The 16,943-nt window shown below is 40.3% G+C and overlaps 1 protein-coding gene across 2 annotated transcripts in view; it reads right to left on the minus strand.

Moving 5' to 3' along the window:
• Nucleotides 1–4,870: 4,870 nt before the first annotated feature.
• The window catches only part of GLRB (glycine receptor, beta), a 50,087-nt gene continuing 38,014 nt past the window's right edge, over nt 4,871–16,943 (minus strand). For both annotated transcript variants that reach the window (XM_010586098.1, XM_010586097.1), the window contains 2 exons: nt 16,048–16,340; nt 4,871–5,745 (listed from right to left, as the gene is read on the minus strand). In XM_010586098.1, the coding sequence (XP_010584400.1) occupies nt 5,449–5,745; nt 16,048–16,340 (590 nt within the window). In that variant the 3' untranslated portion in view covers nt 4,871–5,448. The remainder of the gene's footprint in view (nt 5,746–16,047; nt 16,341–16,943) is intronic.

The raw sequence follows: 16,943 nt of genomic DNA on the forward strand, positions 1-16,943 counted from the left end.
GACCTAATATCCACTATTAGAGTTAGGGACTTTAAACAGAATGGCTCTTTTAATGTGTAAAAGGGATCGTCTTATGACCTAGACTCAGGAGGCAACCTCATCCACACTCAGGTGTGCAAATCCAACTCATTCTTTTACACGTGCATTGGTTCGGGAAAATGAGTTTCATTTTTGGCACTACTGGTGAACACTCTTGTCAGTACACAAAATTAAATATGGCAGAAATCCTGTATGTCATCGAGACCCATAGAAAGAATATTTTACAGGGGCATTTTTCACATCACCAGTGGGAAGAAATGATTCACTTCTAGCACACAGTGCGTCATACAGCCGTACATCTACATTTCGCAGGCTGGTAAACACCCACACGAGCTAACTTTAAACCAACGGCTGGAGCGTAAGAGCCAAGGCAGCATAAAGCGTTGTGGGGGTTAACACCAAAGTATATTTTTTCATTTCCTAAGCCAGCAGGTAGGCTTCCCAGGCGGAGCTCGCCGTTACCATGGCTACCTTGCCAGCCGTCCCCAGTCAGCTAGTTTAAAGCTAATTTGGATAAGCCTGCATTAGCTGCAGACATTTTAGTGGCTGCGGTGTAGACAATGTAGGGTTTTCAGAAGGCTTTCAAAATTGCCACGTAATCTTTTTTTTAAATGTCTGCTGACACTATTACCACTGATGGAATGAGGGCAGGTGCTGGGAGGTAGAGGGGCGGGCGACTTTCCCGAGTAAGCCAAAATGCAAGGGAGTGCTGGAAGCAGCCCAGATTGTTTGTGGTTGATTTGATGCAATGGTATAGACAAAGCCACAACAATGAGAATTTTATGTCTTCAAAACAGCATTTTGTTTTCTGTATATTCCATTGTTTGTTTAAGTGTAGAGCTTTGTATGAAAAGAACTAGTTTCTGTATCTTTCTGGCACCACAGATGAGCTTAATTTTCCCTTTTTTTAAAATTAATTCTTTATATTTATATAAACAGAAGGTAACTTATGATACTACTATACAGAGCAATGAAATTGTTCGATACCATTAAATTAAATTATAGACACAAACAAAGCTATTATTCAATCTCTCTGTATCCGGATTTCTTTTTCTTTCCACATTATCTTCTCGAGTCCTGGATTTAGTAAACCAAAGCATCAAGTAACAGTGTCCCATCATTCCCTTATCTGCTACACACCACATCTGTACTCATTTCAGCACTAAGCTATCTCTTTAGCCTGAAAAATCACTTGACATTGCATATATTCAGGTTGCACTCCCTTGGAAATAAATAATTTATTGTTACCTATTCTATAAATATCCTCAGCACAAGTCATCCAATAACCATAACAGTAAGCTGCTTTAATTGAAGAAGAGGCCGATGGTCTCAACTGTATTATAACGTCTCTTAATAGATTACCTTAACAGCTATGACAGACTGCTTCAGTAAGTTACTGTCTCTCTTTAGAGTGAAGTATTTTCAAATAAAGATTACTTGTAAGTGCATTTCCTTCGAAATGATTATACAGCCAGATCTGTCTCTGTGGTCACACTCACTGAAACTACCCCAAAAGACGGTGTTACTACTTTCTCTTTAATGGCTAATAGGGCACTGAAGACACTCTCCTTTTACCCATACATTTCCTGTTACCAAGTCCAAATCAATTTGAAGACTTTGAAGAATGAAAGCTGCTTGGCAATGCTTCCAAGTGGTCAATCTTCTGTACGCTGCACTTACAGAAATAAACTCCTTTCCTCACTTAAAAGACGGACTGCTCACATACACCACCTCAGCTAGAATTAACGCAAGACTAAAAAAAAGAGGAGGTGCCAAAACCCACTACAGAGCTGTTCCTAAAACGGGGTGTCAAACACGAGTCGAACCAGCACGAGAAAGAAAGGTGTGCATTACTCCACACGGTACATTTCACACATCCTAGCAGGGAATTAACGCATAGCAGCTGATACACTTTTCAAGTCACATCCTCACTTATTGTATAGCTTAAATTTGTGAATGCAGTTAAGAAATTAATTAATTCCTCTCCGTGGAAATTCCTGATGCAGTGTTTGAAAGTGTTTTAAAATCCTGAAATAGAAAGATATCTAAAAGCCCATAACACTATGAAAGAAAGGAATGAACTATTTGGATACCACCCCTCGATGCTTAAGAGCCAAAAAAATGCTGAGGTTTATGTTAAGGGTAGAACAAGAATGTGTAACTCTCCTACCAGTAAACAGGAGAACTTAAAGTAAATGTCAGCTGAAACACAGATGGTCTCTCCCTCAGAAACAGATTTTGCCGTCATGCAGTTTGTTCGGACATCATGACTAGTTAATCGCGTTACTAATGTGTACTTCATGAGCCTCACCTTTGCTACTACTTGAATGTCGTAATTTCTACGTTTTTAAATTCATACTGCATGGTAAGTTTCTATAGCTGTCCATTGATTTTATGTCCATTTATTTTAAATTTATTACTATTTTTTTCCCTTCATATTATCACTATCAAGTGACATCCTGTACTGCCTATACAGTTTTACATTTGCACCTCATTCTGGAAATCGGTCAACAAGCAGAATTTCACAACTAGAGGGTGCTGGAGGACCGCAATGTGGTATGGTATGCAAAACTCTCAATGACCTTTAGTAGAAAGAAGAAAAATAAAATAAATCAATTATTACTGATCAGTAGGACAAGTTAATATATTCCGAGGTAATACAAATACTGCAATATTATCTAGTGTAAGTAAAAAGAAAATTAATACTTTATAGCTGATACTGTTTTATTTTAAATTTTGTTCCAAATTTGCTGTTAAACTTTGCTTCTGTCCTTAGTTTTTGTGCTGTAATGAATGAAAAACCTTTATCTTAACAATACACATTCCTTTTGCTTCCCTGTGTGTGAGTTGGAAAGCAATTACAGTGTATTATTGATTAAATGTTTTATGATAAAACACAAAAGCCATCAAGTAAGTAGGAAAGCAAGAAGGAACAAAGATTAATTTAACAATAAAATCTATAATTGAGATTATACAGATAGAATGTGGACATTAATTACAGATAAATCATTTAATAAGAGTTCTAACAAGAAAATTATCTTCCAAAATTAATATAATTTCTGACACAGGGTAATTATTTTCTTGCCTTCCAGTATTGTAAGAAAAAATACAAGTATGAGAATAAATAATGTCTATAAATATAGCACTCTGATTGTAGGTATAAAAATTACCCCTCCCTTCTTTCGTCTCTTTGACTTATCCTTATTGCTTCTTAAGAGTCTCTGACAATTCTGTAAATACCTTCAACAGACAGAAATATTGAAACTTTGAACTAGAGCTTAAAGATATCATTTTCCCCCCACCCCGGTTCAACACAACTCAGTAACATCTGGGATTTCCCTTGCATTTCCTTGGATCAGAAAGGAATCCAAAGGACAAACTGCGGCCACCTGGTAAAGTGGCTCCCTGAAATCTCCACGAGAAAGTGGCCAGGAAGCTGGTGAAAAGCGTGTGGCCATGTTCTGAAGAGCAGATCTCTTCAACCCAAACACGAATCGTTGCAACCAGGCTGTTGATCACATAGTGGCAGTGGTTAGAAAGAACCCTGGGCACGTGCAGATCCGCCAGGTGCCCAGTGAAGCCAGCGTGCCATGCTTCGCTCTTTTTATATTCCCACTTTTGACCTTCTGGTCTGCAGGCTTATCCTACGTGGACAACATTCATGTGGTGGGCAACAGCCAAGTGATCCAACAGTCCACTTGTGGCCTGCATTGGTTCAACACATCCTGGATGAGCTAGAAATGTAGCACACCAAGCGGGGTTGTGTCTGTTTCCGCGCTATGGAAGGTTTCACATATTTAATTCAGTCCCTTCCTAGCCTATGAGGAGCCAATAATCCATATTTCCTTTTATGAATTGCCAAGTTAGTGATAACTGTCTTATTTTCATATTTTAACTAACTGTGTTGCCCCGGCTTTACAAGCAGAGGCATGTTTCTCTACGGCATGCTCTCAAGGGCTGAGGCCCCGTCCCTCTGTGTTCCCAGGGAACACACGCTACTCGGACGCCTACATACCAGCAGCTTTCTTTTGGCTGCGCCTCACCTCCCAACTTGCCCTTGCGAAGGGATGTACCCTGGCACCCACAGGAGACCACAGGTCCTGCCCTACGCACCCCGAGGAGATCATGTTTAGGTAGCCTCCATGTCATAGGGTTTCCTCTGGAAAATGGAGAGCAGTCTCCTGTCAGAACTGTTTCATGCATAGGACCTTATTCTCCAAAATGTAGCAGCCCAATCAATGAGCTGGTGAGGGCAGCCATTAATTAACACATAGGCACAAGGGCTCATGATATATTTAAGAGTTTCAGCCCCTTAGACCTTTGGACATGTCTTCACTTCTACTGGTGGCTAGGTGTTAGCTTTGGTCATCTGTGCTACGACAGGCAAACGGAAGAAAGTGTAATTAGTGGTAAAAATGGGATTTCGTCTTGACAACAACTGGTTTGTTTAAACTGAAAGCTTTCAAGGGGATAAACAAAATAAATCAAGTAAGATGTATTCAATGCAACAACAAAAAATGGTGACTTATGTACTGCAGGCTTGCCAGACGCTACAGAAGATAAGCCAGAGGACAGAGTAATGTAAAAAAGTATAACCTAACCTGATACTGAACTGCATCTTCTGATGTTTCTCCAAAACTCCTGATGCCTTTAGTCTAGAAAGTGGACTGTTTGGTTTTGGCATATTGTATCTAGTTTGCGCCTAAGGAAACAGCAGTCAAAATTTGGCCCAATGTTTTATTGTCAGCATATTCTCACACACTTAAGTGTGCCTGCTTGATAGATACAATTGTTGGGGGTTTTTCCAAATGAGCTGATTTTACAAAATTAGTAATTCTCTGATCTTTATTTTTCCACATAGACAAGATCAGCTTATTCGATGCTGCCTTCACTTACAAAGTCTGAATAATATGAATTACATCTTAGCTTTTTCTTCAACAGTGCCATCTAAAATTACACAAGAACAAGATGTTTGGGGTTTGTTTTTTTTTTCCTCTGGAAGTCAGCAGAAAAGCTGTTAAATACTACATATACTAGAATACTGATTTTAATAATACTCAACGTGCACATCAGTTTCATTGTCAGAAACACTTTAAATCTCTGTATGTTATCAGTAACTGAAGAGCGTTATTCAGCTTTATAATGTAGTATGCATTGTCCTTCATATATATTCCTAAAGCAGGATGTATGCTGTACATTTATATACAACGCTGGTCAGAGCACAGACATTGCAGTGTCATGCTTTCATTCAAATTTCAGATGCCATATGTTCAGTACAATCGCATGGCATCAAAATGCAACATATTGCTTTGCAAATGCAAATAATTTCATACAGTGGCCTTCATGACTGGGAAGGGGTAATGAAATGGGATTATTTTACACATATGAAAAAAATAAATAAAAGTTTTATCATAAATATATGGACCAGTAGATGACGTTGAAGAACAAGAAGCAAAAAGGGAACAGTGCTCTTGCATAAAGATCAATTCTCTTTGCTGCTGATGGAATGACAGGCTTGGGAGGAGGAGGCTTCTTGTTGTTCTTGGCTTGAGATTTCCCGAGCCCATTGTTGACTTCAATGGGCTTCCCATAACAGTCATAATTCGATAATTCAAAATCCCTTGGCAAGCTTCCAACAATGCTGAAATCATTGGATCTCAGATCAGATTTCGAAGTGCAAACTTTTTTGCATCTGGTCTCACCAACCTATGAAATAAAAAGTGAGGGGAATCACGATCTACTCACCATATTTCATTAACAACGCAGCTGCTAGAGAACACCGCAAACAAACATATAGGAAATTACTTGTTGATAGGGATACATTACATGAGCTTAATTTGCTGAATGGTTGCATTATAAAGTACTTAAGGATGATCAGTCAATCACATAAACTAATCCAAACATTCGTAATTGTGTAGTTTTTCATGCACAAGGTGCCTCATGCTGTGCAACCTGCTATAGTTAGACTCCTTCATTTTAAGATGATAGAAGGGGAGAGAATATTTCTGCAGAGAGTATTTTTGGAAATCAGTTCTGTGCTGATGAACCTGCAGCACAGATGCTATTCACTACTTACTTTTTTCTGAGGCCTGGAAGCTATAGTCAGATTTAACCCTAAAATTCATTGTTTGATGCAACAGTTAAAGTCTATTCTGGTTCTACATAGCAGCCAGCTCAAGATCCTGTATCTCATCCTAGGGTGACCACCTTGCATGGTGAGAAGGCACTTTCTTTGTACCTGCAGTCCTTGGTGCCTCTCTAAAGAAAGGAAACAAAGATGTGACACTGTTCTCAGCACTTCCCATCCATACACTGGAGAACTGTGTAATTGGGAAATCTAAATCCAGCAACTGAATACCTGTCTTTCCTACACCTCTGCCAGTGCTCTTGAGGATCAAGTACTACTGTGCTATGGGGTAACCCTGGGTGAATCATTCTCTTTTAAAGACCAGACAATTGTACTGGCATGACAATGAACATTTAAAAGTATTTGGTGCCCTTCAAACTGAAGTGTTTTGCGGGGCAGAGGGGGGACGGTTCCTATAATCCCTTCCTTGGACTTTATAAAGTTTATATTTCAGATATGACAAATCTCTAGGAGGACCACCCCCACACTGTTCAGAGAGCTTGAAGGGTTTTGGAGACTACTTGCAAGGTACTGTGCTTTATGACTTGAGTAAATCTCTCCCAACGTTTCATTTCAATTGGACTATACAGTAAAGGAGGGGGAAAAAAAAAAAGAAAAAAATAATAAATACTGGTTATGAAACTTAACTGCCTTATTAATAATGCCATTTGTTCACAAATATAACCTAAGAGTTAGCTGGGAAAAATGCTGGTTCACAGATCAGGTTATACACATGTGGAACCAACATTAACACAAGTTTCCCTAGGGCTTCCTGGAGCCACCAGTCCACTAAAACTTGGTTCTTCCAAAAGCTGCCTGTCCCTCCTTCCCAGTAGCCTATCTCTCCTCCACAACACCTTCGGGCATTTTACTCTCAGCTCTCTCCACCTCTGGTTTTCTGCAGTCTTAAGCTGACAGTTTGGGATATTTGCATCATCACATTTTGTAACTAAAATACTAATAGTGAAATACAGTACCAAACTTACAGATGAGTGAAAAACATTCTGGAGAATATTATTAGCTTCTCTATGACAGCTGACAAGGTATCCTGGATGAAAAGAACTGCGGCAGTCAGGAAGAGACCTAAACTTTGACTGGGGCTTTTAGTCCCATTACTGACAATGCTGATTCTGGTGCAAGGTAGAAGAGCAGCACGGCCCTATTCCCTCAGCAAAGAGTGTACAGACCTCCCCAGATTTGCCAGAGTTCTATTTCTCAGGAAAACAGTAAACTTTGAAACCAATGCACTAAAACTGAGGTGCAGGTTACAAAACAAAATCAAGATTACAGGTTATAAAAAAGAAAAACAAGATAGGTGTTCCATGATGGTAAGGCAGAACTATACATACAAATTTCCTGCAACTGTTTCCCAGTCATCAAAGAGCTGACAGCCTGTGATAGTGTTCAATATCGGAGTAGCAGGGGCAAACTGTATAGTAAGGTGGTGACTGAGACACATATGAACACGATTATGTGACCCTGGGTGACATGGGGGCTGTCAGTCAGTGATCCAAGAGGTTCCTTCCAATCGGATCATATCCAATGATATAGGTAATAAAGATATAAAGCAGACCCTTGTGCAATGAAAGGGTAACTTGCAGGACTGGGGTGCATGTTAACTGAAGAGTCACAGGAATATTACATTTTTTCCGTGGTCAAAACTTGTAAGATTTAGTAAGGCCATTACAAGAAATAGAATCATGTATGAAATTATAAGCCTCCTTTTGGATTTGCAAACTTGTAGTCCATGCCTTGTACTACCAGCGATATACTGTAAAACTCAGTGACATTAATTGTAGCCTAAGCTCTCTCATTTACAATACAGAATAGTCTTGTTCCAACTGCAGTATCTAGAAAGTGCTCCCCTAAAGGCTGTTACAAGTCAGTTCTCATTCACTTGTGGGACAGAGAACTAAGGGAATGGCTTCTAGGTCACCTCTGCCTTATAAGCAGAGGATTGTTTGCAGCATGTTCACACAGAGCTCTGTTTAGTTTAGTGTCAGCTGGAGTACTGATTTATCAGGGTGACACAATTTCCCTTGTAAGAACAAGCTGGCCCATTTCTTTAATAAGTATATGTTGCTTTTAAAAATAATTTCTTTCATTTCCCTGGGTTTAAAAATATAAGGTGCTTCTATTTTCTATATGCAGTTGCTGCCCAGACATATTTTTAAATTTCTTTTCATACATCTCTTCAACTCTCCAATATTTGTGTTATTTTAATCTAAATGTGCTTCAGCTGACGTACAGCTTTCCCTAAACAAAGTGAGATAATACATATTAGAAGTAGTTTATCTGCTTTTTAGTCATCCTGTCTTGGTCTGTGCTAGAAGCATAACAATATTCCTGACACTTACCAAAGGCTACAGGAACCATTTCTGTGGAAAATGATACCACAGGACTTGATTTTAGAGTACTACACTGAAGACTTGTAAAGAAAGCAAAACACTGTTAGTTGTTATATCCTTTTGACTTCATCCTGACACAGAACTTGTCCCTGGAAAATATTTGGTATCATTTGCCTTATCCTGCTGCATCATCATGACCCGTGGGCCAGACCCAGCCCACAGGGTGCTTCCACCAGCTCTATGGCTTTTCCCCTGCAGGGGATGGGGAGCAGCTGTTTGGGAAGGGAAGGCTGCTGGAATAGTGGAGGGCCTCCCCACGTCCCCGATGGAACTAGGCAGCTGCTCCTCGTCCCTCTGGCGCAGAGGTGAGGGGGCTGAGGAGAGCACGGGAAGGCGACGTGGCTCTTGGGGCTTGGCCCAAAACCCAGACCTAGATCCTGTTTCTCCCAGGACTGGGCCACCTTGTCTGTGTTTGGTATGTTGGACAGGACACCTGCCTTTCGATGAATAGCTCAGAAATACCTAAAAATGACCCCTAGAAGGCAGAAGACCCCTTGCGATGATCCTTTCTCACCTTTTACAGAATCCCGGCTGACCACTGCTCACTGCCGAGCTCAGCACCTGCTGCTGCCACTGCTCCAGAGCTGCAGCGTGCGTGCCACTGCAGCGGGGCCGTACCCGGCTCAGAAAGCCTTTGTTTGCAGAGTTAGGGGAGTAATGTGATAAGAAAATGGGGAAAGAAGTGCTGCCAGTGCATGCAGACCGGCAGGAAGGGGGAACTAACTCCCCATCACTGCCTCTGCTGCTTCTGGCGCTCCTCCTCACTCTCCACATTTAGTGCCCTAACTAGTTACACTAGATTTTCCTTTAAAAACATCCAGGATGGAGAATTTTTTCCATGACCTTGTTCCCCACAAACATATGTACCTTATTTCTAACCTGAATTTATTTGGCTTCAATTTTCAGTCACGCAGCATGACTATAGTTAGTCTGATTAACTGCTGGTACTTACAGATGGTAACAAATCTAACCTTGATTTTGCATAATTCAGATGATGTAACCAGGCCGACATATGAAGCCAAGGCAAATATTCTTAAGAGTTTCTTACCTCCACATCATTACCCCTGTCAAGCTAATTGATAATCTTTTAAAAAATTATATTCAGTTTGATTAAATCAATAAACATACAGATCAGCTTTAATTTCACTGACCCATTTAAATTTATTAGCTAACATGGGGCTGAATTATGAATAATATTAATGATAATTAATACTTATGAATAATAAATATTAGTCAACCTCCTGTTAGCTATGCAATATTTTCCACTGATCGATGTCAGGCTTATAATTATTCATGTTATGCCACTTAGCCTTTAAAAGTACTGGCACAAAGTTAGCTTCTTGCTGTCTTTTGGAACCCTCCCAGTTTTAAAGGATTTATTAAAAAATCAACATTAACAGCACTCATGGACCAGCTCTTTGAAAAAATCCTAGACGCAGCTTAAGCTGAATTCTCAATTGTGAAATGTCTAACTTTAATAGCTACTGTTTAACATCCTCATTAGCTACTGTCAATGAAAGCCATTTCATCATCTGATTGAATGTACCTGGCTTTTCCCCAAACACAGAGCAGAATATCTGTGCAACACTCTTGCCTTTTCTGCTGATACTTGATACTTACAGCATCTCTATCTAGTATTGGACCAATACTCTTGTTACTGGTTTTTGTATTTGTGCTATACATGCAAGGTAACTTCCTATTGCCCTCAGTTACGCTAACCATATATCCCTTTTGTTACCTACACCTATTATCTACACCTACTTTCTGAATTTCAGCTTACATTAACTGCTATCAGCTTCTCCATTTGCCAGTGAGAAGAAAGGAAAAATGCTTGAAGCTGAGGTAGTTTTCAGTCTTTGGGGAGTTTGTTTCCAATTGTGCTGTTTGCTGGGGTTTTTTAAATTAGTATAACTTCCTTTCTGGTCTGTAGCTGTTTTGAACAGCTATATATATTGTTATATAGCTCACCAGCATCATTCATATTTTTTGTTTAAATTCTTCCACCCAGATGAGAAAACATAGTTTTCAAATTTGTGAAATCTGTCCTTTCACAGCACCAAAAATACCAGGACTCGACTACATTTGTTTTGTGCAAATAGAATAAAGATCCTTTTCAATTGACTGTTCATCTTGTGATCAAGTCCTCTTTATCCATCAGAATGAAGTGTAATATAAAATGCCATCATTTTGGATTCAAGAATTTTTGACAGCAGAAATGTATTGTCCATAATTTCTAGCGAAGCTTCAAACATGCTATAGCACTGGCAGCCTCTCAAGCTCAGCATGTGCCCCTCAGGCTGAAGTGCCTCCCTACTGTAATGCAGCATTCTCTGCCCTACACAGCACATCTTCTCTGCCATAAAATCATCTCTTCTGTTGCACCCAACCTCTTTTTGGCATGCAGATCTGTCACTAGTGCTGCCAGTTGTGTAAGAGTCTTCCACACAAGATGAAGGAGGAGTTTTCTAACAAACTCCGTCATTAATCTTTCTTGCACTTGCTTTGCACTCTTCTCTTGCTCTTGCCATAATGACAGATGTAGATCATCAATAAAGTAATGCTTGTTTAGCATTAGTGTGTATTCAGACTGAGTATATTTTCTGGTGCAGCTCAGCAGGAATTTGCTATCACATTCAAAATATTCCTTGCAAAGTACAGCACAAAAATATTTATACATAAAATATCACAGAATCACAGCATAGCTGAGGTTGGCAGGGACCTCTGGAGACCATCTAGTCCAACCCCCTGCTCAAAGCAGATTGCTTGGGGCCTTTTTACAGTCATGTTCTGAATTATCTCCAAGGTCGGATATGTGAGTCACTAGAGCAGAAAGTACCTACTCTGTACCTGAAATGCTGTCAGGAGCTATTAAAATAGACTGCAGCCTGTGGGTTTGTGTACAAGATAAAATGTAAACTGCGTTTCTGGTGGTTCTGCAAGAAAAATCTGAGTCTGGAGTGCTACTCGAGGGGAAAAGAAAATATGGGAATATCAGGTCATCACAGGCCACCACCAGTGGTCAGGTATATTATAAATCAGTAGAGATTAACCTAACCTATACCAGGTTTCAGACCTTAGCTGTGGCTCCAACAAGATAAGGCAAGCAATAGCACTACTTCTTTTTAAAAATAACTGGGTTTAGAGCTCTTACCACCACTTGCATAGCACTATTCATCATACGCCAGAACCATTCTTTTAGCAAATGTTCTCTCCAGTCATCAGTACATTATCTGTGGGGGACAGCTTCTATAAATGGGCTTGATGAAAATGTGACTTTTCAAATCAAGGGGTGTTGTTATAGTTAACAGTGCAATCTCTCCCTGTAATCACACCACCAGTGAAAGCAAAAAGATACTGATTCATCTCCAAAACATTTTCCTTTTTGCTTGTTTTTCTCACTGTATGATGTTGCATTGCTAGGAAACACACACAAACTCCTACTGAGGGTTCCCAATAAAAAGCCAGTGCCAGCAGTTACCACCAAGTTGTATAATTTTCTCCCCTGCTTAGAACAGTATCTACTTGCAGCCGCTATGAGCTAAGGGAGCCAAACTGTACTTTCTCATGGCTTCTTGTCTGTAAATGCATAGCCATTGCCGCTCCTAGAGAAAACACATCAGAAGTGCTTATGTTGAATTTTCTCTTTTTTTCTACAGATTCAGGGTGATCTTGCCAGATGGACCACTTGACTTTAATCAGTCAGTCGTATCACTAAACCTCAGGGCTTAAAATGGCACTGACATTTCAAGGTTTTTTGCTGAAGGGGGCATGAGTCATAAAGCATGGACTCAGGGGCTTGGTGTATACTGGCAACATACAGCTTTCATGTCAGCCAGTACCCAGGATTTGGTAGAGAGGAGAAGTAGCTATGCATCCATGGAAGCCTTTCTCCATCTTTGGGTGATTGGCACATTGTGAGCATTGTTTTCATCTTCACTGTCGCTGTTGGTGACTTATCGGTCATGATCACCGACTCTGCTGACACAATGCCTAAAGTGCCTTCCACTGAAAACTTCCAGGTGGGCCCTTACAGGTTCTGTTACAGGGGATCTCTTCTCCTCACCTTCAATTACAAATGGCATCAAGCTTTTAATGTTTAGGATATACTGAGAAGTTTACCCCTTTATCCATTTCCTTGTCATAAAAAAGGAACAATAGGTACTTGTATTTTTAAGTATGATCATGTGTTTTTGTTATGGCTTGTTTTTTACTAATATTAAACTTGCCAAGTCTCCAGACCAGATGCCATTTTTATCTTTCACAAATGGAGCAAACACATGAAAACAAGTTGTTCCATGAGGGCTGGAACCAGGGATACCTGACCGCCCCACGTGCTTCTCTGCGCTCCTCCTGATCCTTCCCACGACTGGGACCTTCCCACGCCAGCAAGCCCCCTGTACCTTACATACCAGCCCCTTCTCCAAACCTCCTGCAGAGACATCACTGCTGTGATGCTGCATGGCTGCAAGAGGCAGCAAGAGCGCAACTTGCTGCTTGGGGAACACTGGCAAACTGGCCTGGCATTGGGATTGGGGGCATTTTAAAGTGAAATAAAGTAATTTCTCTTTTTAAACTTGATTCCCCTCTAATAACTTACAGATATGTATCAGCTCCATTCAGTTAATGTCTCATAATAAATAAGTGCTTCATTTAAGCTGGAGAAACACTTATAAATGCAATTATTCAAGCTCTTTGTTTTTCCCCACATGGAGTCTTCTGCTTCCAGGTCTTTCCTGTTGGCTTTACCTTTGAGTCCCATCTGGTCTATCCACTGTTTCAAGCTCACCTATGGTGAGATTTCCAGCTACACTCTCAGTCACTTTTGCCTTAGTATCACCTCCTATGTGGAAAGAGAACATCTTTGAACATTTCTACATGATGCACACTCATTTCAGGGATATAGTTCTAAGTTGTCCTTTTCTCCTAAAGCTATACATTGGTTCACCTAAGTCTTTCCAGACATTTAGCACAGTATTTTCTCTCTCCTCACACACAATCCTACATGACCCTGATGAGAAACAGCTCCTAAAGTTCTGGGACAGCTCTCTGGACTCTTTTTGTTTCATATTCTTTATGCCTTTCAACATACATTTTTTTTCCATTACCTGTTTCTTTAATGTTTCCCTCCCTCGCATATTTGTCATATGACAAATGCATTCTCTACTTGATCATTCCTAGGTCTTTATGGGAGCAATCCAAATTTTGTGGGGGAGGCCTAGTTTTGGATTAGAAGTCAGAGCTACCGAAAGATTTAGACCTGTTTGGATTTAGGAGTTTAATACAGGCTTCTCCAGGGCTGAGAACTTTCAAAGTACTCCTACAAGGCAGCTGGTTCAGAGAGGGAGTTTTCAGCTAGGCAGATTTATAGCATTCAAATATATAAAATCTAGCATCACTGTCCTACCACATCCTGATGTCAAATGATTCATCAGTCTGGGACCTTTCTCTATCTCAGCTTGGTGATCTTCCCAGAAATTACCAGCCCAGGACATCCCTCCTCAGGTAAGCTGTATTTCAAAGCAGGTGGCTGGATACAAGCTGGATCACTAGCCGTGAAGGGAGGAGACCACTCAGCCACATGACCAGCTTTTACAGCAATGAAAACGTATTTCCACTATGTCTCGGTAAACAAATGTTTTGTAACTCTGCATAAAGATCATCAGAAGCTATGCATACCCAGGATGCCATATAAATCCAATATGGATTATTGTTGCAGAAATTATACATATTGGAATGTTAAAGGTCTCTGATAACAAATTGGGAAGACCCTGGAAAGTGCAGGTCAAACATGAGATGCTGGAGTTGACATTGCAAGATTGCGGAGGGGAGACACTTCAAGATCTGGGGAGGGCAGACTGAGGTCTGAATCTTAAAAACCTTCTCATGGGGAATGTTGCTTAATCTTGGTGGACAGCAACTCCCCTTCCTCTAAGTCTTAAAATGTACTGTACACCCAAACTTGCCTTCTTGAAAAAAAATTATTAAAAGATGATAGGATAGCGCAGGTGATAAAAGGTAACATTTTATTCTCCTTATGGCTATGACAATGGCAAGTACCTTAAAGGGTGTACACACTGAGGAGAGTCAGTAATTTAACAATTTGGTTTTGTTCACACTACTGAAAACTGTAGTTTTTTGTGAATCTTGTCATTGATCAAGCTGAACGCTTACACTTGTTAAGTACTTGAAATAGGAATAAACAGATTTTATGCTGCTCTGCTGGACTGTTGCAACTATTTTGTCACAAGAAATGGCTACATTTGGGACCTGCAAATTGCTGAACACAAAAATATCACATTCAGTTCAGGGGAAGCAAAACTGTAGTGGAGCCATCTTTTTCTACTCAGTTCCCACGTTGCCTGAGCTTGGGGAATTACTTGTGACACAAGTCAAAGCAGTCATGGGCTTGCTCTAAGCTGAGCCTGGTTGCCTGCCAAAACAGTTCCCAGATGACTCTTCTACCAGATGAGAATTATGGTAGTTAAGTGCATCGCTCTGCGATATCGGCAGCTCCTCTGAACTGGGGGTAATCAGTTATGGGGCAATGCCAGCTTGATACTAGGACAGGGTTTCCGCCATTCTGGCATAAACTACTTCCTCCTTAAAGAAACATTAAAATCATATTGTACATTACCAAAATTATCACTTGGATCTGGCCTAATAGCTTTTTTTTATACATCAAAATTGCTGAGTCATTGAAAACTATAAGCCAAATTCATATTCCACATATTGTAGCATAACGTATTTTCTTCTGTGGAATAAATGTCAATTAAATATCCCTCAGGACTGAGGGCAGTTGGCCTGGGATGTCTGATAACTCTTGGAGCACAAATGAGGAGTTTTACAACACCAGGAATTTAGCAACATGATGGAAAACTTTGGCCTCAGTGAAGATGTACATGTCATCTTTACCCGCATAATGAGATCTGACCAATTTACCCATAAACTCTATCTGGCAACACAAGAAATGCAGGAACTGTTTGACAGACAAACAGACCTGTCTTTTGTTTACAAATACCAAGACTTCTGGATCCCTGGCTTCAGAGATGCTTGACATGCAATGCGGCACAGCTGTGGCCATCCCGGGGTAAGCAATGAGACGGGTGTTATTCGAGTATGCTCTCAGCAAATATTGATTAAGACTACTGTCCTCTGAATAGTTACAGTTTGACAGCTGCTATTTATTATGAGAAAAATAGCAACTGTAAAGCTGCTTGCTACTTTATTTACCTGAAGCTCAGCAGCAACCATGGCGCTGGGATATTAAAAGCAAATTTTTCATTTAGTACATCTAACCCCAAATCACTAGGGACCAATTGGTCAGACTGGTAGCTATTAATTACCAGCATGTTTTTAATGCCTTGGCCACTTCTAAGGTTAAGCATTATCCAAAACTATTATGACAGTATATTCCTGGAATTGTGCTAATAGAGGATAATGCTGATTTTGCATACACAGCTTCGCAGCTCCTACCTGTAAAGTGCTGATGTGGACAGGAGTCCCTGTGCCATTCACAGTGTTCTTCTTGGCAGCATTTCCACCCTTTCCTTCCACTTGCTCTGCCTTGGCAATCTTTGCTTTTTCGGCTTCAATTCTCTTTGGATTGTTTAGCATTACCTGAACCACAGCGTACTCCACCAGGGACGCAAACCCAAAGAGAAGGCAAACAATCAGCCAGACATCTAAGGCCTTCACGTAAGACACTTTGGGAAGCTCAGCAGCAAGAGTGGTACATTCAGATGCCAAGCTGAGCACTGAGAAAATACCTACAAAAAGAAAAACAATATATTGATTAAAGAAAACTTACCCTTATTGACACTGGCTGTGCTCTTCCTCTGAAACAGACAATACTGAATGATGTTTTGTAACAGTGAATGGGACTTCACAATGTGGTCGGTGCAGCAGGTATACAAAGTGCACATGCCTTCAGTCAATGAACAAGTTAAACTGAATACTTAGGCAGGACATTGAAGTTAATGATGAATTATTAATAATGACTACCTTCATTTTATAAACAGAGAAACAAGTAAGTGAGGCTAAACTTGTTGCTGTGGTTTTCCTACCCCATCACACAGTTGGGAAATGGGCTTTCCAAAGACATACCTTACAATGTGCATCTTAGTCTGGGAAGATGGAAGAGAAATATATGCTACTTAAAAGTTTTTGCTGAAGAGCAAAGCTGTATCAGCACATTAAAAAGTCTGTGTTCCCAATTCACTGTGAAGATGAAAACACTGAGGCGATTGAGGGTCTACAAACATTCCCTATCCAAGCTTCCAGGATCTAGAGTAAGCTTTCTAGATAAAGTGTGTTTCAGGAAGGCCTTATCATGAAAAACACCCGCATCTGCAAAGACTGCTGAAAGGTCA

Source organism: Haliaeetus leucocephalus, unplaced genomic scaffold, assembly GCF_000737465.1.
Source record: "Haliaeetus leucocephalus isolate CR32 unplaced genomic scaffold, Haliaeetus_leucocephalus-4.0 Scaffold140, whole genome shotgun sequence".
NCBI lineage: Eukaryota > Metazoa > Chordata > Aves > Accipitriformes > Accipitridae > Haliaeetus > Haliaeetus leucocephalus.